Genomic DNA, 26,160 nt, shown 5'->3' with positions numbered 1-26,160 from the left:
TTCTGTGTTGCAGGATAGACCCAGGGTGGCTGGAGACCTGCACTGACTGTCCTTGTAGGTGAGAGGTGAGAGCCCATCTCTGCTGAGGGGTCAGCGTCCAAGGCACTGATCTGAACCCTGGTCAGGTGCCTGGTGTTAAGCCTGATGAGGGTATACAAATCCCCTCATGTCCACCACAGGACAACATCAGGACACATGAAGGTGTCTGCCTGTCTGCTCTCTTTCATGCACACACACAGGAACTGTTGGGCTCACTTGAACCACAAATGTTCTCAAGTACCCTGGGCATGGATGGAGTCAAGGTTTTGGGAGGAAAATGACCACCATCCCTAGATAAAATGATAGACATGCTTTTGCCAGAAAGAAGATCCCGTGCCCAGGAAAAGTGACATCACATCCCAGATGCACCTCCCAGGGAGAGCTATGCTGGGGAGACATGTGTCCTGCCTGAATGAAGTAGGGGCGGGTCTTCAGTTAGTGCAAACACTGTAGATTTCATTCTCCCCGTTCTTTCCCCACAGATGGACCCACCTCAGAAATCTCAGCACCTTTCTCCCCGATGGATCCATCATGGGCATCGTGGTGGGGCCCAAGCTGAGCTGACTCTGACCTGGAACCCTTGGATATCTTCTGTTTCTAGAAAACTGGGGTGATGGGGCCCTTCAGATCAGGCTCCTCCTCTGCTGGGAGGAGACAGAGGGCCTCCCCTCATCTACAGATGAGTCTCCCTTCCCATCCTTATTTCTCATCCCCCATTCCATGACATTCTCTTGCCCTCAGCTAAAAAGGATGACTTTTCAATGGGCCTTTGACCAAGGCAACCCCAGATACCCAGAATTTCCCCTAATTCTGTCATGTGAGCCCTGGGAGCAGCTGGGGATAAGGGCTCCAAGGACACCCACATCCTCCATAACCTACTTCCTTGCACGGACTTCTCAGTCACCTGGGCCTGAGTTCCCTTCAAATCAAAAGCTTCAGCACAAAGGACCTCACACTCCCCAAAGCACAGAACCTTCCTAAGGAAAAGAGACACCCCAAGAGAGGAGACCATCCAGACTGACCATATCAGGCCTGACCAGAGGGTGCATGTCCATGGGTATTTCCTCACCTGGCTCACTTCCCTCAGCCACCCCAGGAAAATCGGAGACTCTGTGTGGAATATTCTTTCCCTCCACCGGTGTTCCGTGGACAGAGACACCTCTCTGAGAGAAATATCTTCAGACCCTTCCCCACTCAGCTCACTAGGTCACTGCTCAGTTCTGCGTCTGTATCTGTTTATCCTAACAGACCCATGAGTTCTCTGCATCAGAGAACAGCCCTGAGACTCAGAGGCAGAGGAATAGATCCAAAGGCTAAGGAGATTGGAGTGGGGTGTGGACTTGTCATTTAAGACCTGCTTGCCCACACTTTGGAGGATCCAGAAGACACATTTTTCTCTTTCATGACTGTGAAGTATACATTTATAAGGGAGTCTCAGCACACCTGAAGAGCTCTGCGACTGCTCTTCTCTGTAGGTCAGAAAGTACAGTGGGAGCTGCTGCCACTGAACAGGGAAACCTAAATTCAATGGAGGTAACTGGATCCTGGAGTAGCAGGGACAAGAGGCCACACTTAATCATCAAAAGCAAGCTGGGCCATGGTCACCCTCATGAACAGCAGATCCAAAGCAGCCATCTGAATAGTCTGATTCTTGGAGACCAATGACAATGGCAAGGCATTGGCTAGCTAATCATGGTGTTCGTAGAAATGAAATAGACAGGAAGCTACTATATTCTTACTTGGTCTGTATAAGTAGAAGAGTTCTAGGTCAAGTGAACAAAAGTCTATCTTGAATCATAGCAACCAAGTTTTATGGCTTCTCAGTCAATTCCCAGACTTGAGGCAGTTTAAGGAGCCAGAATCCCTTGAATAAATGAGAAGCCAGGTCCCCTTGAGGAAGGACCCAGTACACTGCTAAAAATTTATACTCTTAACTTTTCTCCAAGCCTTCCCAGAGGGACCTGTGACCTTTACCAAGTTGACAGTCGCTGGGGAAAAGCAAATAGCTCTTTGGGGCACCACTAGACAGGGGCTCTAAACTAGGGACCAAAATGTCACAGTGTCCCACCAATTAGAGGAGGAGTTTATGGAGCTCAGGTGGCCAATGGACTCTGAGCTCAGGTCCATCTCACAGTGAGCCTGGGCAGGCAGGGAGGGGCGGTATCCCTGAACAAATCCTATGGTTATCTCCCCGTTTGGTGTAAGTGGAATAGTCATACTCAACAGCTAGCAGAATCCCTACATTGGTTCCCTGCCCTATAGACCAAGGACTATTACTTGGGAAAGGCCAAGTGGGAAACACTAGAACTGCCTCTACTTAGTAAAACGGTAAACTGAGCAATACCACATTCCTGGAGGGACCAGAGAGATTAGTGCAGCATCAAGGACTTGAAGGATACAGGGGTCTTGGAGAGTGACAATGGATTATCCCAAGCTTAACCAGGTGGTGACTCTAATTGCAGCTGGTATGTGTTGTACCAGATGTGGTTTCCTTGCTTGAGCAAATTATCACCTCCCATGGCGCCTGGTATGAATCTATCCATCTGGCAAATACTTCTTCCTCCATACCTGATAGTAAAGACCCACTGGAGTCAGTTTACTTTCAGCTGGCAAGGCCAGGAATGCACCTTCACCGTCCCGTCCCAGGGGCACAACAACTTCCCAGCCCTGAGTCATAATTTAGTTCATAGGGATCTTGATTGCCTTTTCCTCTCACAAGCCATCACTCCGGCCTATTGCATTGATGACATTATACTAACTGCGCCCAGTGAGCAAAGAAGTAGCGGTGACCCTAGACTTCCAGGTAAGGCATTTCTATGCCAATACAAGGGAAATAAACAAAAATTCAGGGGCTGTCTACCTCCATGAAATTTCTAGGGGTCCAGGGGTGAGGGGCATATCGATCTCTTCTAAAGTGAAGGATCAGTTGCTGCATCCTGCCCTTCAAACCACCCAAAACCAAAGCAACACCAAGTGAGCCTCTTTGGATTTCAAGACAATGTGCTCCCTGTTTAGGTAGGTGTGCTACTCTGGCTCATTTACCAAGTGACCCAAAAAGCTGCTAGTTTTGAGTGGTGCCAAGAAAAAAAGAAGGCTTTGCTGCAGGTCACCCTCTGTGCAAATTGCTCTGCCATTTGGGCTAGAGAGCCCAGCAGGTCCAGCGGTGCTGGAGGTGGTGGGGGTGGCCAGGTTTGGTGTCTGGAGCCCTTAGCAGGCCCACAGAACTGAGTCACAGGGCAGGCCCTTAGGATTGTGATGCAAAATCTTGCTGTACTTTTGGGAGACAGCTTTTGGCTTGCCACTGGCCACCCAGTTGCCATGTGATCTGGGTGGCCTATGTGCTGGGGCAAAGGAAATATACACAGGCCCTTTGGACGCTGCTAGACATAAGCTCTGCACTGACCCTAATTCCATCATGGACTGGGAGACACACCAGGCCCTACAGCCAGGCATACAGAGCAGCACTCCATCATCAAATGGAAGTGGGAAATGAGATGATCAAGCTTGGCCGGGATCTGAAGGCACATAGTATGTGAAGACATGGCCCAGATGCCCACACTCCCCACTCCTGCAACACTGCCTTCTCTCTCCCAGCCACATCTGTGGCCTCATGGCGAGCCATCTATGATCAGTTGATGGAGGAAGAGAAACCTCAGGCCTGGTTTACAGATGGTTCTGCATGCCAGGCAGACACCACTCCAAAGTGGACAGCTCCAGCATGGCAGCCCCTTTCTGGAACATTCCTGATGGTCAGGGTGAAGGGAAATCCTCTCGGTGGGGAGAGCTTCAGGAAGTGCACCTGTTGTTCATTGTGCTTGGAAGGAGACATGGCCTGGGTATGGTTGTGTACCGACTCACGGCTGTGGCTGATGATCTGGTTGCATGGTCAGACACTTGGAAGGAACATGGTTGGAAAATCGGTGACAAGGAGGTCTGGGGAGAAGGTATGTGGATAGACCTTTCTGAATGCTCACCATGCACTTCAGCATGGGAAGATTTTAATACTTAAGTGGATTGGTGGTCTGTTCTGTGGCTATCAATCAGTCAGCCTCTTTCCCTAGCCAACCTGTTATTCCCTGGGTGGCTCATGAACAAAGTGGCCACAGTGGGGGTGGTTTATGCACTGGCTTAGCATTATGAACTTCAGCTCACCAAGGCCAACCTAGCTATGGCCACCACTGAGTGCTCCATCTGCCAGCTCAGAGACCAATGCTGGGTCCCTGGTATGGCCCCATTCCCCAGGGTGACCAGACAGCTGTCTGCTGGCAGGTTGATGACAGACCATTTCCAGGATGGAAGGAGCACTGTTTTGTTCTTACTGGATGGATACTCACTCTGGATACAGATTTGCCTTCCCTACACACAAAGCTCCTGACGAAAAGACCATCCATGGGTTCACAGAATGCTTTCTCAATTGCCACAGCATTCCACACAGCACTGCTTCTGATCAAGGGACTCACTTCAGAGCAAATAAAATACAGCAGTGTGTGCACGCATTCATCATAATCCTGAAGCAGCTGTCTTGAGGGAAAAGTGGGGCTGGCCTTTTGGACACTCAGTGACAGCACCAGCTAGTGTTGGAGGGAAGGACTCCAGGAGGCTCTACATGCTCTGAGTCTACATCGAGTCTGTGTGGTTTCTCCCACAGCCAGGATTCTCATGTCTAAGAATTGAGGGCTAGAAATAAGAGTGGTACCGCTCACTATACCTCTCGTGATCCACCGGCAAAATGTCGTTTCCCATCCCTGTGGCATTATGTGCTGCTGACCTTGAAGTTAGTTCCAAAGGGAGGAATATTTCTACCAGGAGATACAATGATTCTATTGACACATCACTCCAGGCCATCCAGAGAGTGCAGTGCCTAGCAGAATGGTGATCTCAGCTTCACCTCTCTCCGCCCACACATGATGGCTAGTGAGCCCAGAGACTGTGAGGCCCCAACGACCTCAGGAGCAGCTGCCTTGAGCAGGAGTAGATGGGGCCACTGGCTGAGGCCAGCCACAGAGGACCAGAGAGAAGGTGGTGCAGGACAGAAATCCCAGGGATGGGGAGGGGGAAGGGGGAGAGAGGAACACAGGCCTTAAGGTGGGGGTACTCCTAGGTGCTGGGTGAGACTGTGAGTGTAAAGTCATTTCAGTATTGTGAGGCCCAGGAGGCTCACAATGATGAATAGGAGAGAAGGAGTTCCCACCTCACCGGGTGCGGGGACACAGAGAGGTGTGGTGCTGTGTGTTCCCAGGTCGAGGACCCTGTGCTGATTCCAGGTCCTGGGAGTGAGAAGGAAAGTTAACTTACCCATCTTCCTCCCTCTGCCCTCTTGACACAAACCTTCCCTTCCTGATGCACCCAGCATCCTGCTCCTCCTCCTTCTCCCCACAGACCCACCACCCAGCATCCCAGCCACACAAATCACTGCCGCTCAGGGACACACACAGTATAACTTAACTGGAGACAACACACATTGATACACGTTCCTGGACATCAGAGTTTGGTGACAATTTACTGAGGGAAGAGGCAGGGACAATGTACTTACAACAGCAGACACTGGGACTCACAGAGCTGGAATATGATGGAGTATTAACACGATATGTGATCCATATGAAATATCCACAGATGGATGTTGAATAAACATGAAGAATGGGGGCGCCTGGGTGGCTCAGTGGCTTAAAGCCTCTGCCTTCGGCTCGGGTCATGATCCCAGGGTCCTGGGATCAAGCCCCACATCGGGTTCTCTGCTCGGCGGGGAGCCTGCTTCCTCCTCTCTCTCTGCCTGCCTCTCTGCCTACTTGTGATCTCTGTCTGTCAAATAAATAAATTTTTAAAAAAACAACAAAAACATGAAGAATGGCTTGGCACCCTGACTTGGTCTTCTACGTTTTCCTCTTTGTCCACCAGATGGCGGTAGAGTTGCGCCGCCGCCAGGAGCCTTCCTCAGCCTGCCCACACCCAGCAGGGTCTGACCCTCCCCAGGCTCACTCACTCACAGTCCTCCTGGCTCCCCAGGCTCCCCACACTGGACTCTGTCAGCACCTCTGGCCAACCAGGCATCTGCCCACTGTGGACAGCTCGTCCCTCCACACCCTCTGTCTTTCAAGGGGCGAAGGTCCACTCATGCTTCCAGTCTCAGCCAAAAGGTCACTTTCTCAGGAATGCTCCATGGGACCCCCCCATCAGCTAAGACCCCCTGACATGTTCCAGATGCGCCAGATACTTTCCCTTCCTGGCCCTTCTCTTTTTGATAATTGACCCCTCAGTGCCATGATTTTCTAGTGCTGCTGGCCCTGGTACAGGGTAAACCCCATGAGTCCAGGGCCCACATTTGTCCTGTTTTCTGTGGAGTTCCCCGGATCCAGCCCAGGCCTGACACATCACAGATGCTTAGTAAGTACTCGTTGAAGGCATGAGGGAAAGTACACAATGTCCCCCCATGTGAACCTGGGGTTAGAGCCTCTTCCCTGCAGACTGAGGCCACTGGCATCAGCATGGGAGGAGGCCAGCACGTGCCTGAAGCTGCCCCTGTAAGCTGCCGGGCCTTTACCCCTCCTAGATTCAGGAAGAAGGACAGGGGCCTCCTACAGTTAGAGGTCAGACCCCCATTCATTCCCACAACATGGACACCCCCTCCCATCTGGATCTTGTGAATGACTTCTCCCTTGGAAGGCCTGGCTGGGCAGCCTGTGTCCTTCCTCTTCTCTCAGAGATCTGACCTCGCACAAATTCTGGATCACAAACCCAGATGTGGTTACTACCAGGGGAGTTCAGAGTCCCACCCTGACCTCCAAAGACATCAGGAGTTGACTCCTCCTCACCCCTGGTCTGTGGGGACACCTGCTATGACTCCCTGAAGATTTCTCAGTAGCTCAAGTTGTCCTGGGGAACAAGGGGGAACTTCCCAGGCAGGTGAGACAGGAGAACCCAGCATTTGCCCGCTTTTCCCCCCAGGGCTGAGTCTCTGGGTAGGGGCACCCCAGCTCCTAGTTCCTGTGGAGAGACCTAGAGCAGAGGAGAGACAGGGACACAGATGGCTCCCCTCCCTGTTGTGATGGGGAGACAGGACATTGTGGGGTCCAGCCCCCAGGCTGGCACCTTTTCCCCAAAGGCTCAAGAGACCCCTACGAGGTCATTCCTTGAAATCTCGAGGACAGAGAGCTCCTGCTGAGGGAGAAAATCCCTCTGGGTGGACAATTCTCCTGACACAAGAGCAGGAATCTTCTAGACTGTGTCTGTATTCTCCCTGGACTCATGCTGCCCTGGGATGGAGTCAGACAGTCTAGGACCCACAGGGACCAGGACCCGGCCCGACAGTCACTCACCTCTGCCCAGAGCTCAGGGACCCTCATCCTTTGGAGCCTGGTCAGCAGCCCTCATGCTGCCCCCAGACTTGCGTCCAGGGAACAACATAGAGACATGCAGGCAACACACAGGACATTAAACCCTGAAGCTGGTTTTGGCTGAGGGGGAGGAGGAGCCTGGTTTCCATCTCTTTCTCCCACAGACCCTCTGGGTCCCTCCCACATGCCCGTTCTGTACTGACCACTCCTTCTAGGGCCCTAGGAGCACCCTGATCTGTCAGGGGTCCCTGTGCAGCTCCTATTCCCTGCTTGGCACCACCCATGGGGGAAGCAGGGTGACCACAGGAAGGTTCCCAGACAGAGGACACAGACTGCCCAGGACGCTCAAGATTACACGGACTGTCTCTGGGCCACAGTTCAGCCAATGGACACAGAGAGGGAGGGTCTCCTCGAAACATTTCCAGGAGCCCCAGCTGCCTGACCTCCCACCATCTCTTCTCTTCCCAGGACACACAGGAAACCCCTTCGCACCTGGGAATGGAGCTCCTGAGACACCTGGTCCTGGGTCTCTGTCCCTGGAAGCAGAAACCAGACTGTAGACAACCAAGGATGGACCATGGGTCCCTCACCTGTCATCATCCAGCCTGTCCCTTTCTCCCCCAGAGTCATCTCTGAAACCTGGCTGCCAGGAGTCAGTCCAACCTCCCCAGAGTCTGTGAGAGCACTGGTGAGACCAGTGCCCAGCTGGCCTTCTCTGTTACGAAGGAAAATAATCCTCGGTATCTGGGGACCCTGGGGCTCTGTGTGTGGTACCAACAGACTCAAGGCCAGGACACAGCAGGGGAGTGGAGAAAAGGGCCATCCTCTAAGAGAACTGGGTCCCCCTCAGTCTTGCTATTCAGAGTGTGTTTCCCAGGCCAGGTTGGTCAGCATCACCTGGGAGCTTGGTAGAGGCAGACTCTGGGGTTCACTCCACACCCGCTGAGTCAGACTCTGCATTTTCACAGGATCTGCAGACCCTTCATGGGCAGGAAGGGGCAGAGGCGGCTGCACCCCCCACATCATGGGGTCTCAGCCTGGCTGGGCATCTGCTGAAGCAGCATTTCTAGGTGTCCCGTGGGCATTCACAGTCTTGATACAGTTCCACAGGTGATTCTAGTGCACAGTGTGGGTGACATCCCAGTGACAGGAGTTCCTGAGGCAGCCCCCAGGCTTCTGCTCCAAAGGGGAAAGCCGCAAGGGGAGGACAGAGGGCTGTGGGGGTACTGTCCCTGTACCTTAACCCCAAGCTGTGTGGGTCACTGGACCCCAACGCGACAGGCTTGTGCTTGTCCAAACAAGGGCATGTGGGCGTTCTCCCATATGCTGGGAAATCACAGCTGAAGAGGGAGAGGCCTCAGCCGTTCCCAGGGAACTCCTAAAAGTAGACAGAAATGAAAGGGGAAGAAGGGGACAAGGGAGTGGGGAAGGAGGTGAGGGGAGGGGATCTAGCAGTTACCCCGCCCTGGCTCACGTGACCCGGCCCTGTGTCCCTGCCCCCCAGAGGAAGATCAGCTCAGAAGCAGGAAGGACGGCAGAGCTGACACGTTGGGACAGCAGTGCTCCAAGCATTTCTGAAGCAGAGGCTCTTCTCACAGAGGGAGGGACAGAGTGGGCAGCAGGTACCATGAAGCCCACTTCAGCCCCTCCCCAAGGACGGGTTCCCTGGCAGGACCTCCTGCTGGCAGGTGAGAGGGTCAATTCCCTGGGAGGGGGCAGCAGGCTAAGAGAGAGAGGCTGGCTGGGGTCTCCAGGGAGGACAGGACGCTGAGAGGGGACAGAGGAGCAGGGCAGGACTTGGGGAGCCGCTCAGCGATAGGACTGTCTCATGATCTGGAAGTGGTGAGCCAAGGGCTGTTTCCCAAGTACTGAGGACTGAAGTTTGAAAACGTATGATAACAACAACCCTACTGGGGTCCCTATTAGGGACCCTAAGAGCTGTCCCTTCCTACCAACCTGAGATCTTGACAAATGCCAGACTTGGAGGGCCCTGGGGACACATTCATTCAGCCCCGGGTATTTGCCGCCTGCCCTACCACCAGGGTATAGCACAGATCAGACGAGTCTCTGCCCTCCCCGAGCTCACTTCTGTGGGGACGAAGACAGACACCCAGAGACGTCTAGAATGTGAGGTCAGGTACTGACAAGTGTCATGACGGGAACAGAACAGGGAAAGGTCAGGATGTAGAGACAGAGGGTCTTCAGAGGAGGCAGTCAGGGCAGGCCTCTCCTGAGGAACCCCTGAGCCGTGAGCAGGTATCTGAGGGCATTGAGGGAGTGAGCAACAGACATGGGAGGAAATTGTTCCAAACAGAGGAATTAAGTTCAGAGGTGAAGCAGTGCAGTCATGCCGCTGACCTTGACCAGCAGAGACACATACAGACACACAGATACCCGTGCACGCTCACTCACACACACCCCGAGGCTGGGGGATGAGGACCTCCTCTGTCTGCAGGGCCCCAGCTTTCCCTCCGACACCTAGGTCCAGACCCTGATCCGTCTGCTCCCTTCCTTCCTAGTCTCGCTCTTAACCCTCTGGAACCCGCCCACCACTGCCCAAGTCACTGTGGAGTCCGTGCCGCCCAGTGCTACTGAAGGGAAGGACGTCCTTCTGCAAGTCCACAATCTGCCTAGGGATACTGGACGCTTCAACTGGTACAAAGGGGCCACAACTGAGGAGAACCTTCGTATTGTATCATATATATTAGATTCACAAAAAACTGTTATAGGACCTGCACACAGCGGCAGAGAGACAGTGTACCCCAATGGATCCCTGCTGTTCCAGAACATCACCCTGAATGACACAGGAGTCTACACCCTACAAATCATAAATAGAACTTATGAAACGGTACAAGTAACTGGACAGCTCCATGTATCTGGTGAGTAATTCCCTCTCACCTCTGGTGCTGAGTGGGGTGAATTCTACTTCACACATAGGATGACAGGCCGGGACTGGGCCTCCATCCCCCTCTCATTATGTCCCATGTTGGGAGGAGGGTTCCAGCATTTAGTGCAGGACACACAGTGGAGACTAACTTCCTAAGACTGGAATTCCTTTCCTGGAATCCAGACTCTGGAATCATCCGAGAAAGAACCTGCAGGGTTCAGCCAGGGCCAACCTGAGGGGCCCCCTGGGATCGTCACTAGAGCTCGGCCCAGAATTCCCCTGCCCAGACTCCTGTCTCAGGGCTCCTGACTCCAGTGACTATGGGGGTTCCGTGACAGGCTTGGGTTTTGCCTTCCTGGCATGGCTGACTGGGAGCAATGATTTCCCAGCTGCCCGAGCCGGTCACCATCGAGGGCTCGGTACCAAGAGCCGCATCTGGGGAGCGGCAGAGCCTGGTCCTTCACCTGTGAGTTGGGGTGGAAAACAGATAGCGAAGGTCCCTGGGCTTATTGTATGATGGCCCTGGCGGGATAGGAGACCCCAGAGGAAGGTCAGTGCCCCCAGGGAGGAACAGAGGAGAGAAGGTGCTCCTGGCAGCAACTCCCATACCAGGGATCAGGCCCAGGGAGCTGTCTCTCATGCAGGCAAGTAACAGCTGTTTATGGGGCAGCTCCTCTCTACCAAGCCTTAGGTGAGGTAATTGTGAAAGGTTAATAACAGACGACATGGCAACCCTGAGACCACTTACTTGATTTTATTGAGGGGAAACTGAGGCATGGGGCAATGCAGACAACTGAATCAGAGTCACACAGGCAGATCACAATACTACAAGGTCTGTCTGTAGCCACAGCCCTTCTCCACCCAGGTGGCCTTAGTAAGCATCTATGGACCCTAAGACCAGCTATTGGATCAGACGTTTCTTCTTAGGGATCCACAGCTCAAGGTAGATTTTCTGGTCTGGGAAGTGAGAGCAAGCAGAGAATTAATGTTTTTAGTCAAGAACTAAATTACCTTCAAAAACAAAAAAAACAAAACAAAAAAAATAATAAATAAATAAATAAATAAAATTTTTTAAAAAGGAAAAAAAAAAAAAAAGAACTAAATTACCTTCAACAATGATCAGAGTCAGTGCGGGGAACGCCCAGGCCTCCCCTTAGGTGGCCAATCCACAGCTCTCTGCATTGGACTTGGAATCACTTACTTTTTCCTGATGTGCTGATATTATCCCACTGGAGTATAAGGGAAAGGACTCTGCCTGCTCCTCCCAACTGTGTACCCCTAACCGGCACAGGGCCCAACAAATCAACTGCTCTTTAATGAAGGAGGAAAGGAATGGATGAATGATTCATAATCTCTTCAGAGTCTGGTCCCTGGATGCAGAATTCTAGGAGGTTCTAGACATACCTGCTCCCTGTCCCTCCCTCCCTCATGTTCTGTGAGACCCATGTTCTCTGACCACCAGCCCCTCAGGCCACTCCCAGAGAGTCTCATGATGACTCTGGTGTTGCTCAGCCATGGGAGGATCCCGTCCCTGGGTCAGCTGTGGGCTCTCAATGCCTGGAGTCTTTGGAGTCACTTGTAACCCTCACTGCTCACAGCCTGGAACATTTCTGGCGCTCTGCTCTATCCATGTTCCTAATCTTCCTCCTCCTCCTCCCCAGCTGGGACTACCCCTGCTCTGCACACTCTTCTTTACCCCCTTCCCTGGATTCTTCTACTAACACCTGTGGCTAGGCCTACCCTCCCAGGCAATAGTAAAGGTCACAGAAATCAGTCAGAGCAGCAGGCTCTGCTGGGCTCCATCTGAAGCCAGTTTCCCCAGTTCACCAAGAGAGTGAGCTTTCGCTGTGCCCTCATCCAGGGCTCTTTCCCTCCATGACGGCAACAAGTGGGACATACCACATAACAGGGACCTGTGACCCCTTGATCTACTCTCTACATGACTCCACCAGAGCATCAAAGGCAGAAGGGGCAGGTCTGCACTCCCCAAAACTCATGGGCTCATTTCATGTCTTTACTCCTGATTCATATCCTCATCCTGACAAGACTCTCGTTCTTCCCAGTGGCTCCCCAGACCCTCCCACAGTGGGACTGGCCAAACACTGCTCCATCTGACTAGTCCATTGCCTTTTACACACACACACACACACACACACACACACACACACATACACACACACACATACACACACACACACACACAGGTGCTCCTGAGAACACCTCTACCGCAGGGTGGGGTCCTCTCACATGGTTAGATCTACCAGTCACTGTCCTTTCACTTAGATGCTGCCCAATTTGGATAAATTTGATCAAACTTGTGTTTCCTGAGATCAAAAGAAAGCCACATACAGGCATTGGGTTTCTTCCCATTTTGACTGTAGAAATTAGTGACAAGGACTTTCTTTCCTAAATTTACTAACATAACGCGTATCATTTCTACTAATTTGGTATCATTCCTCCCTTTATATAACAGAGGCACCTCAGATCCTTCCTGGATCAATTCTGTTCCTTAACAGGACTCATGTGTCTTTCTCTACCCAGGGAGTTACTGATTTCAAACCCACTATAACATCTTCCTTTGCTCAAAATGTGATCCTGGTGGGACCACAGAACTTGGTCTACAACATACATCTGTCTCATAACTGTGTTTGTAAATGGTCCATGAAGGCCAGATATCCTTACCCCCACCCCCACCTCACCTCCCACCATTCACCCCTTCTGCATTTGAAAATAGCCGCTTGTATTTCAGGAAAGATGAGCATCGTCCTCACTGGCCTCTGCAGTGAGAAAAGAGACTTTAAAGACCAAGGGCAGAGCACACAGTTCTCTGCCAAAGCCAGTCAGGCCCCGCTTGTCCCCCTGACTCTTTTCTGGATCATTTCTAGTCTTGACTCTGCTCCACCAGCGTCTCAGGTCAGTCACTGTGGAACACCTGGGGAGACCTGCCCTACTTCGTGGCCCTGCAGCCTGGGTGCTGACCTGCCCTCTGAGCTTGCCCCTGGTGTCCCCAGGTATTACTTCTGCTGAAATACTCCCTTCCAGGCCATGCTGCCCAGTGTTCTCCGGGCTTATGAGCTCTGGGAAGGCCCATCATGACCCATCTCTAGGACAACCCTGGAAAACAAGGCCTCAGGGGAAAAACACGTGTAGGCTGACTGGTGGAGGTCTATGCCGTAGAAAGGGCCTCAGCACCTGCACTTTCCAGGTGAGGCATCTGAGGCTGGTCAGTCAGGGAAGAGCCAGGAGAGGTCCAGGGTGCTCTCTGACTTCCTGTCCTGTGTCTTTCACAACCAAACTCTGATGCTTCTTTAACCTGAGAGAGCCTGTGCTTGCTCTTGGACAAACAGCAGGCGGCCTGTGTTCTCTGAGGCTCAGATCCTCATGTATTTGTCTTGAGAAACACAGACCTGCCTTATCTTTGAAGGACTCCAGTTGGCTAAGAGGTGAGAGATGCCAACTCTGATTCAAGATGCCTGTGGAGGAATCACAGGTACCACCCAGGGCAATGTTCTTTCTGTTGTCTGCGCAGCGGAGTTACCCAAACCCCACATCACAAGCAACAACTCCAACCCCGTGGAGAATGTGGATTCTGTGCTATTAACCTGTGAACCTCAGACTCAGAACACGAGCTACCTGTGGTCAGTAAGCAATAAGAGCCTCCCGGCCAGCACCAGGCTGGAGCTGTCTCTGGACAACAGGACTCTCACTATACATGGTGTCACAAGGGATGACACAGGACCCTATGTGTGTGCAACTTGGAACCCAGTGAGTGACGGTTGTAGTGACCCATTCACCCTGAATGTTCTCTGTGAGTAGCTTCCGTTCCTCCCAAACCCAGGCTGCCAACCCAAATCCACACAGCTAGGGGCCAGGCCACATCCATCCTTCTGGGGTCCAAGTCCATGACTCTCAGCTGGACCCCTAGGCTGGCCACGGCTTCTTGTCCCAGGCAAACCTGGGCAGGCCCAGCCTAAGCCAAGACTAGGAGGGGAGAGGCTGCTCCTCCCTGAGAGGGTCACCAGCCTGTGAGGGGAAACAGGTGAATGTCTCAGACCCAGGCTGAACACAGGGGGTTTCTGGTTGGGACTTTATAAAATGAGATTGGGACCCAGCTCAGAGGGACACTGTGGCCCTTGTACAGACCAGGAGCTTCCCCTTCCCTTGGATTGCATCAATTGTGGCTTTATTCTGTTTGCTCCAGATGGCCCGGACGCTCCCACCATTTCCCCCTCAGACTCCTATTACCATCCAGGGGCCAACCTCAATCTCTCCTGCCATGCAGCCTCTAACCCGCCTGCACAGTATTCTTGGCTTATCAATGGGAGGCCCCAGACAAACACACAGGAGCTCTTTATCCCCAACATCACTGCGAATGATAGTGGATCCTATACCTGCCTCGCCTCTAACTCTGACACTCGCCTCAATAAGACCACAGTCAAGATTATCACAGTCTCTGGTAAGTGGGTCCCTGGAGCATCTGCATGGATCGTTGTGGTGAAGGTCTGTCTGGCTTCCAGAAAAGAGCCTAGAAGTTATTTCCCATTTGCTTATGTCACAAGCAAATACCAAATCTGTCCCTGAACTCTGCAGACGCTTCCTCCCCTTGCTCTCTGATTTCTCAAGGCAGACCTTGGGTCCAGCCTGGAATGTGGAAATTGGGTTCTCTCGGCCCCAGAAAGCCCCATGTGGTGGAGAGGGCTTACAGAGGGAAAAGGAAGGTCCTTTTGCTCCTGGTTCATCCTGTGACTGACTCTGCTCTGATGTCATCTGTGGTGGGACAGGAGCATATGGAGAAGGTATAGGAGAAGCCTGTCTTCAATCTGGCCAAATTGTGCTACCAGTTGTGCCAGAGTCTCCCTCATGTGAGGCCGCCAAGAAATGGGCAAAGCAAGCCTTGAGGCAGACCCTCTGACTATATCAGGCTCCGAAGTCTACCAGTTCTAGAACCCTCCGTGAAACCAGCATGTCTGATACACCAAACGAGAGCAATGAGTAATGGTAGATTCCCCAACAGAGTCCCTTTGCGGGACAGAAGGAGCAGTGCCAAAATTATATATTTATACCTACAGCTAAGAATACCAGCCTTCTGTTAAAACTATGACCATTACTCTAAAGATTTCCTTTCTGTAATATTCAATCCACAGGCCAGGAAGTAAAAGTCAGATTCAGATTGAGAAACCCTTTAGATTGGAACTTCTCCAGGTCCTAAGCTCACAAAGACTGACTGGGCCATTCTCATTTTCTAATAAATTATTTAACAAAAGGGAAATGCCTTCCCTTTCTATGTAAAGCTACCATACTAGAGAGGGGGCCTGATCTTTTCAGAAAGCTCTAGAAAAGGGTCATGAGAAAGCCACTGTGTAAAAAATTCCACCTGATGATGAGGATGCTGGACACATGGGCTTAGAAGAGGTTCCTGGTGCTGATACCACAGTGATGTCTGGGCGGAGCAGACACATGACTAAGGGCGAGAGGGAACCTGAGGGTCAGAGGGCGAGGGACAGCCCTCTCCTTACAGATCATCACCTGAACAGAGACACTCATCCTTCTGCAGACAGCAGGGCCATCCTCTGGGGCACAGAGCTCACTGGGGCCCTCCAACTGGCTGGCATCTCAGAGGAAGGAGTGTGGCTCCACGCCCCAGGGGCCCATTCTCATCAGCCCCCTCCTGTGTTTCCCTGCAGAGCCCTTGGCCCAGCCCTCTCTCCATGCCAGCAACACCACACTCACAGAAGACGACTCTGTGTTCCTGACCTGCTCCACAAATAACACTGGGGTCTCTATCAGGTGGCTCTTCGATGGCCAGAGTCTAAAGCTCACAGAGAGGATGACGCTGTCCCAGGACAACAGCACCCTCACCATACACCCTGTCAGGAAGGAGGATGCCGGGAATTACCAATGTGAGGTCTCCAACCCAGGCGATTCCAGTAAAAGTGACCCTGTCAGGCTGGTTGTGAAAGGTAACTGACACCTTTCCCAGTGATACATCCTGGGACAATCACTCTACCAATGATGTGCAAAATGGATAGAAGTCACAGGGGGCAGAAGAGCAGAATAGAATCAAGAGACCATTTCAGTAAACAGGATGGCAGAGTGGTTAAGAGCTAAGTCTCTGAATCAGATATACTGTTTCTTATCCCAGGTCTGGCATTTACTGTGTGACCTTACACAAGATTCCTTTTTTCCTCTGTTACCATTTTTTTTTTTTTTGTGCCGTATAATACACATAAGGTTTATCATTTTAACCATTTTCAGTTTACAGTTCAGTGGCAATAGTACACCTGTATTGTTGTGTAGCTGTCACCACCATCCATTAAACAGTCACTTCCTACTCCCAACTTGAACCCCATAACCACCATCCTACTTGCTGTCTCTAGAATGTGACTATTCTAAGATTACGTGGAATCATAATGACATTTTTTTGTGTGTGTGTCTGGATTTTTTCACTTAGCATATCGTCTTCAGGGTTCATCCATGTTGTAGCGTGTCAGAATTTCATTCCTTTTTTAAAGCTGAATAATATTCCCTCGTGTGTATCACATTTTGTTTATCATTTATCTGTCTATGAACTTTTAAGGTTTTTTTTCACCTCATGGGTATACAAATATCTACTAAAATCCCTGCTTTCAATTTATTGGGGCATAGACCCAGAAGTGGAATTACTGCATCAAATGGTAATTCTTTGTTCAATTTTTTGACAAACTCCCACACCATTTCCACAGTGACTGCACCACTTACAGTCCCACCAGCAAATGCAGTGAAGTTTCAACTTTTCCACATCCTCGCCAACACTTGTTTTCTCTTTTTTTGTTTCATTTTGTTTTGCTTTGAATGACATCCATCCTCATGGATATGAGGTGATATCTAATTGTGATTTTTACCTGCATTTCCCTGATTGTGAATGATGTTGAGCCTCTTTCCGTGTGCCTGTTTGCCATCTGCTTGTCTTCTTTGTAGAAATCTCTGTTTAAGTCCTCTGCCACCCCCCCCCTTTTTTTTAAAGATTTTATTTATCTGACAGAGAGCCGGTGAGAGAGGGAACACAAGCAGGGGGAGTGGGAGAAGGAGAAGAAGAAGAAGGCTTCCCACTGAGATGGGAGCCTGATGCAGGGCTCCATCCCAGGACCCTGGGATCATGACCTGAGCTGAAGGCAGATGCTTAATGACTCAGCCATCCAGGCATCCCTCATTTTTTCTATTAGGTTTTTTTTGTTGCTGAGGTGTAGTTCTCTATTATGGATATTAACCCCTTATGGGATATGTGATTTGTAAATATTTTCTCCCACTCTGTGGATTGTTTTTTCATTTTGTGGATAGTGTCCTTTGATGTACAAAAGCTTATAATTTTAATTGAAGCCCAATTTATCTAGTTTTTTTTATTGCCTATGCTTTTAGTTTCATATCCAAGAAATTGTTGCCAAACCCAAAGTCATAAAGTTTCACCCTGTGTTTTCTTCTAAGAGGTTTTATAATTCTAACTCTTATATTTAGGTCTCTAATCCACTTTGAGTTAATTTTTCATATGTGGTGTTAAGTAAGCATTCAGTTTTTTTGCATGGATGTCTAGTTTTCCCAACACCCATTTGCTGAAAAAGCTATCTTTTCTCCATTGAATAGTCTTGGCACCCCTGTCAAAAATGGTGTGACTGTGTATGTATAGTTTTATTTCTGGGATCTCTATTCTGTTTCATTGGTCTATTTGCTTGTCTTTATGCTAGTACCGCACTGTTTCGATTACTGTAGCTTTGTAGTAAATTTTGAAATCGGGAAAAGTGAGCCCTCTAACTTTGTTCTTTGTTTTGGATATTTGGGGTCCCTTGAAGTTACATATGAATTTTAGGATAGATGTCTCTATTTTTGAAAAAAAAAAAAAAGTCATTGTTATTTGACCAAGATTTCACTGAATCTGCAGATCACTTTGGGTAGTACTGTCTTCTTAAGTCTTCCAAACGATGAACATGGAATGTCTTCACATTTATTTAGGTCTTTAATTTCTTTCAGCAGTGCTGTATAGTTTTCAGTGTATAAGTCTTTCACCTCCTTGGTTAAATAAGTTCCTAAGTATTCTATTCTTTTTGATGCTGTGGTAAATAGAATTTTCTTAATTTCCTTTTTGGATTATTCATTGTTAATATATAGAAATATAACTGATTTCTGTGTGTTGATTTAGTATCTTGCAACTTTGCTGTATTTATTAGTTATAACAGATTTTGTGGACTCTTTAGTGTTTTCTATGTGTAAGTTCATGTCCTCTGTGAACAAAGATCATTTTATACTTCTTTTTTCCAATTTGGATACCTTTGCCTAATTATTGCCCTAGCTAGAACTTCCAGTGCTATTTTGGATAAAAGTGACAAAAACAGGCATCCCTGTCTTGTTCCTGATCTTAGAGGAAAAACTTTGAGTCTTTCAACATTGAGTTAGATGTTGGCAGTGAGTTTTTCATCTGTGGCCATTATTATATTGAGGCAGTTTCCTTCTATCACTACTTTTAGGGTTTTTATCATGAAAGTATATTGAATTTTGTTGGATGCCCTTACTGATTCAATCTCCTTACTGGTTACAGGTTTTTTCATATTTTCTATTTCTTCATGATTCCATCTTGGTTGGTTTTGTGTTTCTAAGAATTTGTCCATTTCATTAGGGTTATCCAATTTGTTTGCAATTATTCATAGTACTTCTAAAATATTTATTATTTCTATAAAATTAATAGTGATTTCCCCCACTTCCAATTCTGATTTTAGTAATTTTAATCTTTTTTTAAATTAAAGTTTTGTCAATTTTATTCATCTTTTTTAAGACTCAGTTTTTGGTTTCATAGATTTTCTCTGTTGTTTTTCTACTTATTATTTTATTTATCCCCACTCTAATCCTTATTATTCTCTTCCTTCTGCTAGCTTTGGGTTTAGTTTGTTCTTCCTTTTTCAGTTTCTTATAAAGTTAGGTTATTGTAAAGTGGAAATATTGTAAAGTGGAAAGGGTTATTATATGGATCAAATGAGATATATGTATTCACCAGAGCCTGGTACCTACTAAGTATGCCATAGTAGTAGCTAAACATTAATATTAATACATCAGGCTTGAGCTGGTGAAGAAAACAGAAATTAAAAAAAAAAAAGAAATTAGGAAAACAGAATTTTTTTAAAAAACAGAAATTTATAAAAAGATGCAAATGTATTATTTATGGCTGTAGAAGGCATTAGGCAAAAAGCCAGTGGGACATAGTTCCTGACTGAACACAGGAGAGGATAAAAAGGAGTCAAATGCAAAGTTTCAAGCCTACTATGTTAGTTTTATCCCCTGAGATGTGATCAAACTGGGACTGCTTATTTATTTATATTTATTGGGAAAATATTTATTTATTTATTGGGGAAAATGCCCGTGAGGGAAAGACAGGAGTGGGAGGAGCCTGGGAGGTTGCTCAGACCATCGTGTAAATTGTGACAGAATGAAGTTCTGTAAAGGTGCCTGTCTGCAAGACTGATGTAAGGAGGGGCCCTCGAACTCAAGTCACCCTTCAGAGGAAAATGGTTTCTCACAGAATTGGGCTTATTTCACATCCTTTCCCCTTACTGTCAGAAGTATGGGCTCTGTGCAAAGGAGATGGGTGAATTCAGAATGCACTCCCCAGGCCTTCCATCACTTAAGTCCTCACCACAAGAAACCTGAGGGGCACATACTTGTGGCTGCCACAGCTGGCACATGAAAAGGTGGGAAGTTATAGAAAAATAGCAATCAGTCTTTCTCACATTTCCAAAGCCTTCAAAAATATCTGAGCACAGACAGGCCAGGATGGAACTGAGGTAAGTCTGATCACAAGCCCAAAAATACAGTGAGAGAAAAAAAATCGAAGGATGAAGTCAGCTAATCACTGCACAGCAACTTTCCACAGAAAATGTATTCCTTGAAGGAACAGAAAGTAGAGACTACTACACATTGAGAGTTGTCCCCCAGGGGACCCCACTGTGAAATAATGTCACTTTCATTCATTCTTCTCTCTTCTTTCCATGATAGGTGCTTTAACGCAGTTGAATCCTGGCCTCGCACCTGGGGTTATTGCTGGCATCGTGATTGGAGTCCTGGCTGGGGTTGCTGTGATAGTAACCCTGGTGTACTTTCTGTTTATCAGAAAGACTGGCGGGTATGATGACCTTTCCTCTTGTTCCTCTTTCTCCAAGTCTAACTGCCATGCTTGGGAGAGGGAAGAAGACTTTGCCCCTGTCTCTGCACCTGGATCTGTTCCTCCCTTCTTTCTAAACCCTTGCTTCCTGGCACTAATTCCTGTGGATCTCTTCTTCATGCTTCCCGGACCCCACTCTCTCTTGGACACAGTTATTCCCATCTACATCTGGCTTAGAGGGGGAAGATCCCCCTATGTTTTTATCTCCCAGTCAGGGAAGACAAGGTCCCAGGAGGAAACAAATGAGGAAATGAAAGGAGAAGCAGGAGAAAGTGAGTCGCGTGCTCTTTTGACAGTTGTAGGAGGGAGGGATAGGACAGGAAGAGAACCTAAGAAAAGGCAAAAACAACCAAAGGCCTCTTGGACAATAAGTAAAGTGAGAAAAAAGCTACCATCTACCTAAAGAAGGGGAAAGGTGTCGGAGTACAAGTAGGCTCCGATACAAGGGACCCACATGTGGGACCCACATGTGGACACCCAGCAAACAGGAAAGGAACAAATCCTAGAGGGGATCGTGGATAGACTGAAGGAGGAGGCCCTAAGAGGAAAGGCAGTACCAACCACTGTATAAATGAACACTGAGGAACTCCAAGGAATTACTTGCTGACCATGTCCTTCCTAATTCAAGAAGCAAAGGCCCTATGCTTGGGAATGGCAGTCACAGTGTCTGATATTTATTTAGGGCAAATGACCTGCGTGATGTCACAGAGCACAAACCCTCAGCCTCCAATCACAGTAAGTAAAGCCACTCACCCAGTGAGACCTGGTGTGTTCCACCATGTGCCCTGCCATAGCAGGGAATCCTGGATTCCCAAACTACTTCTGACCTGAACTTTTGGAAGGGGATGTCCATTTCCTAACCTTAGGTTGGCATAGGTCCTCACACCCTTCTAGCCACAAAAGATTCCCCTGAGACACAGCCCTGGGAGAAATATTCACTCTGCCTGGGCGAAGCAGGCCTGAGCAAGATGGACCCATTTCCAGGAGTCATTTCCTTGCCCGCACTCCTCCCCTCCTGCCTCTACAACGGATGTGGGCATTCTCCTTTGGTGAAGCTTTCCCTGTCTTATGGTGCTCTGGGTACTGTGGGCCTCAATGTCCCTCCTTGCCACTAAAGCCTGTTGCTGAGAAATACATCCGGGTGAAAATTAAGACCCTGTGAACTGGAAGAAATTGTCAGAAGTGGGCTGGGGCCTCCTGTGGCTCTACTCTTGGCCCTCCTCTGGTACCAGTGCCCTGGGTCTGGACTACAGACTCTGAGGAAAGTGAATTCCTCAGGTGTTCATAGGCCACTTCCTTACCCTGCCCTCCTGCCAGCTGCCACCTCCTTCAGTTAGAAATCACAACAGCTTAGGACCCACCTCCCCACTCTCTCGCTCTCACCCCCTAATCCCCCATTCTACGGCCGTAAATGATCTTTGCATTTTCATGGATTGAGAACTCATCTTCTGTTTCCCCAGGTCAGGACCACTCTGACAATTTGTCTAAGGTAAGCACAGCCAGTTTCAATGCCTCATGGAAATATCTCTGTGTAGAATGAGTTATTCTTGAAGATTCAAATGTGAGATCAAATTTGGGTCAAAATTCCTCAATGCAGCAACAAACAAAGGATTACTGGTTAATGTCTCCCTGGAGTCTACCTCATTACAAGAATGTGGACTTTAGAATTAACCCCATCCTGTATTTAATCCTGGCTGTGACTCTCAGTAGCTCTGTGACCTTGGACAAGTAACTTAAGCTCTTTGAGCCATGGTTTTGCCATCTGTAAAATGGGCATGCTGTCTACTTCAAAGAGAAGTTAAAGGAATCAAACGAGATGACCACTGGAAAACACCCAGCATAGCGCCCAGCATAAGGCACGAGATGGTTCTCCCTCCTCTACCCTCACTGACCCTGCTTTCACCAACAAAGGATGATATCCATTCTAATGGTTCTGAGGTCTTGGTTCCTTTACTTTACAATAATTTAACCAAATTTTTCTCAACCTTTCAGTAGAATACATACATATACCAAAAAGTACTTAAATCCTAAATATATTTTAACAATGTATAAATTTTCATGAGTTGACCACAAAAGTCACCCAGGTCACGAAATAAAACATGTCATCCTCCCTTTCCCCTGCCAAAAAAACCCTCCAGTTATTTCCTTCCAAAGAGTAACCACTACCCTGGCTTTCAGTGCACTAGATTACTTTTGTCTGTTTATGCTCTTACAAAATGGGATATACAGTACATCCTTGTATGTGTCTAGCTTCTCTCATTCAAAATTGTTTTGTGAGATTCATGCATGTCCTTGTATGCATTTATAGACTGTCCATTCTCTGTTGCTATATCACTGCATTCCAGTATGAGTAAATACTGTAATCTATCTCTTATAATGATCACTCAACCAGATGTTAGCAAGCAGAGTAATCTTGGCTAATTAAAGCCCTTCTCCAAAGCTAAGAAGTTTCAAAATGGTGATAGCACATGGTGCTGAATCACAGCACACAAGGTGAGGGTCTGACCTATGCTCTGATTTAACTGACCACACTGCTCTTGCCTTTCAGAGTGAAGAAGTTGCATATTCTTCCCTGAACTTCAGTGCCCATGAACCAAAGAAAACAACTTCAGCCTCCCCATCCCCAGCAGACACAGAAACGGTATATACAGAAGTACAAAAGAAGTAACATGACCTGTCCTGCTCGCTGTGCTGACTCTTTCCAACCTTTCATTCCCATCATGAGGAGACCCTTTTACCCTCAGGGAAAAGGGGAAGAAGCCTCTTTCCCCACCTTATTCCCTAACAAGCTCCTCCAGGCTGCCTTGTCACAGTCCCTCCCTTCAGTGTCAATACATGAGAAGGTACATCCGGGATTCCTAGGAAACCCAACCTTCCTTGTCATTGAAATTTGGCAAAGGGGACCTTGGGAAGTTGCCACAACCTCTGCCCCTCCTCCTTTCTTTTTTAAAACTTCCCTATTCAGAGCACAGTCATTCCTTCCAGCCCCAGTCCTGTCCTATTGGAGTCTAACTTGAATTTGCCATAACCTTGAGAGTCCTCTCCTGATCCAATGAAATGCATGTGCCAGGAAAGAAGAGAGAGAAGAATTAAAAGCAAAAGTTTCTATCTCTCCAAAGCCCCCTGCAAACCCCACCCTGCACAGGAAAACAAATATGCTAACCTGGGAAATTCTATACCTTTGTCTATTGTCAAAGTTGTCTACCAGGGCCTAAACACCTTAATGCTTAACTAGAAAGCCACCTAAGCCCTTTGACAAGCCTGTCTTCAGAGAACCCACTAGAAACAATTAGGAAAATTAATCACCGAGGTCAACAGGTGATTCCTAATGGAAAATGCAAAAAAAAAAAGTATGTTTCATAATTTTCTTCTTCAAGGAAATGTCTACAGAAGGAGGGCTTATAAAGCTTCAGGGAGCAGTCAAGTCTTAGTAGAGATAATCAACTGGGAGTTTGGGAAAGGAGTCAGAGAGCTACCCTTCGGAGATGATTTAAATAATTATTAAAGAATGCACTGTTTGGTATGTTGGGTTTTTTTCCCCTGAGATATTCTGCCATTGCAGTTTTTGCAAGTGCTTGTTCATGTGAAAGGTGCTATTTCTACTTAGCTATATAAGCTGAACTGACTGCCTTCAGCCAAAGAAGCCACCATAACCCCTCAAGTCCCCTTGGCCAGGAGTTCCTCAAGGTCCTCATGTTGGGGGCTCCAAAAAAGAAGAGCAGCAGCAGCAGTTTTCCTCTTTTGTGGCTAGAATGGGTCTAACTCAGTTTCCCGGCATCCTAGGCCAGTCTTCAACCACCACCACTTTCCATGTCTCTGCTGTGCGTGGTGTCTGCCCCACTCAATTTTCGGGAGACCTGGCTTCTGCTAAGGTGTGACTGGTCCTTGAGAAGTGGAGTGCCCTGAAGGGAACACACTCACACCCCTGTTGGCACTGCTAACCCCCGAGAAAGCTGCCCTGGTGTAGATTCTCCTGGGAAGCAGGGATGAGAAGGGTATTAGGACAGGGGAGGGGGATAACTGGTTCAGAGGCCCCATGAACAGCCTCTGAAATGTTGTTTTTTTTTTTTTTCCCCATGGGCATCTAGAAGTCCCAGCATGCAGAACAGAAAGGAAGGACAGGGGAAGGAGAGGCAACGTATTTCCCAACCAGCCTCCTTCTAGACACAGTCTCTTTGTGGCTGTTGAGAAAAGGATTTCATTCGATATTACTTGATATCATGCTGTGTCTAAGAGGCCCCTCAAAGAGGGCAAGTTGGGAATTCTGTGCACTCAGGTACCTCTTTCAAGGGTTTTCTAACTCTGACACAGTCTGTATATACTTCCCCTCATCCATGCTATTCTGTGTTATTTAATTTTGTCTGGCTAGGGCCACATCTGAATTATTTGTAAAATCTGCTTTATATTTATAATAAAAATTATAAAGTCAACATGAAGATGTTGCCTCTTGATTAATACTACTTTAGACAATATCTTCTTTACAGGCAGAAGAAAGAGAACTTGCTGAACTGCGAGTCAGAGTAAGCCTAAGTTTGCAGGTATTTGATCCAGTGACCAGAAAATCAGCTAAAGTCATTTGCATGCTTGCTGATAAAGTGAGTCTATCTAGAAATGACAGGCTATAGCTTCAACCTGCTTGGGAGAAATTGCCTATTTTCTTCTGAGAGAGAGGATTTCAGGAGTAAAACATCTCCGGGCCTCATTAGTAGGGATAAGCAACACTTCCTGCACGGGTGGCCCTGGTGAATGAGACGCAGCAGTACAGCTCGGGCTCGGAGCCTCCACAGGTCCAGTCACACAGACACCTCTCTAGGGTATTCTACCCGGAATAACCTTCATTTATTAATCCCACTAAGTATTAGCCTGTTCTCTCATCTCCTTCACTTCCAAGCTGTGGAAGCATGTGTGCTGCGTCCCCTGTCCTTGTCACCTGCTTTCTCCTGTCCCCTGTGCACCCCGAGACCACTAGATGCAGCAGAAAGTCAGTATCTGTCCTTAGCCCAGTTCAAAGGTATTTTCACCATTGTCTGCTTTTCCAATGTCTAAGACCATGGACAACTTTTCCTTCTTGGACAATCTCCTCCTTCCGTCCCCTGACCTTTGCATCACACCCCACACCAGATTTAGCAGTGAGACCTGGACTGGATACTTCCACCACCACCCTCTTCCACAGCTTCGATGACCTCTTTGCAGGTGGCTCCTGCATCTGTATCTCCAGCCCCTATGACTCCCCAGAACTCCTGATACTCACATCCAAACACCTTCTGAAATTCCTCCTCATTTAAGTTGCAATCCCCACCCCTACAGCTCCACCCAGGGAGCTCACTCCTCTCCTTCCACATCTTTCCACACCACCACTATTTCCTGTGTTGCTCTTTGGTTTCCCAGATTTGATACATCACAAAGCCTAATGGTTCTTTAATACCTCTCAGTACACTGTTCTGTCGATTCCCGTGACCCTATACAACCCAGGCCCTCAACAACTCTGCTGGAAGTACAGCCTGACTCCTTGTTTCTGGTCTCTCTATTAAATAATCTTTCTTGTTCACTCTTGCCTCACCACCTTCCTAAAGACTGGTTCACTCTCGTGCTCAAGGGTCTATAGTGGCCTACACTGCACTATCGGGTAAGCTCAAATTTCTTCCTCTTTACTAGTATTTCTCACTTTCTTTACCACAACTCTAGTATAACTCCCCCATTGTAATTAGGTCTGTCTCCTTACC

The 26,160-nt window shown here is 48.4% G+C and overlaps 1 protein-coding gene across 5 annotated transcripts; it reads left to right on the top strand.

Moving 5' to 3' along the window:
• The first annotated feature begins 8,865 nt into the window (after positions 1-8,865).
• Positions 8,866-24,867, top strand: LOC132006032 (carcinoembryonic antigen-related cell adhesion molecule 1-like). Of its 5 annotated transcripts, XM_059383645.1 has the most exons (10): positions 8,868-9,058; positions 9,890-10,249; positions 13,787-14,065; positions 14,459-14,713; positions 15,942-16,217; positions 20,272-20,398; positions 21,120-21,172; positions 21,898-21,926; positions 22,986-23,078; positions 24,526-24,867. In XM_059383645.1, exons 1-10 carry the CDS (start codon positions 8,998-9,000, stop codon positions 24,790-24,792), a joined length of 1,800 nt encoding a protein of 599 aa, XP_059239628.1. In that variant the 5' UTR covers positions 8,868-8,997; the 3' UTR covers positions 24,793-24,867. The 5 variants fall into 5 exon arrangements, with proteins under 5 accessions (XP_059239630.1, XP_059239632.1, XP_059239628.1 ...); XM_059383647.1 differs by having other exon boundaries at positions 8,866-9,058; positions 22,986-24,614; XM_059383648.1 differs by lacking the exon at positions 13,787-14,065 and having other exon boundaries at positions 8,870-9,058.
• Positions 24,868-26,160: the final 1,293 nt, after the last annotated feature.

Source organism: Mustela nigripes, chromosome 17 (genome assembly GCF_022355385.1).
Source record: "Mustela nigripes isolate SB6536 chromosome 17, MUSNIG.SB6536, whole genome shotgun sequence".
Lineage (NCBI taxonomy): Eukaryota > Metazoa > Chordata > Mammalia > Carnivora > Mustelidae > Mustela > Mustela nigripes.
Note: the sequence above shows the minus strand (reverse complement) of the source record. Positions and strands in the feature narration are given on the sequence as shown.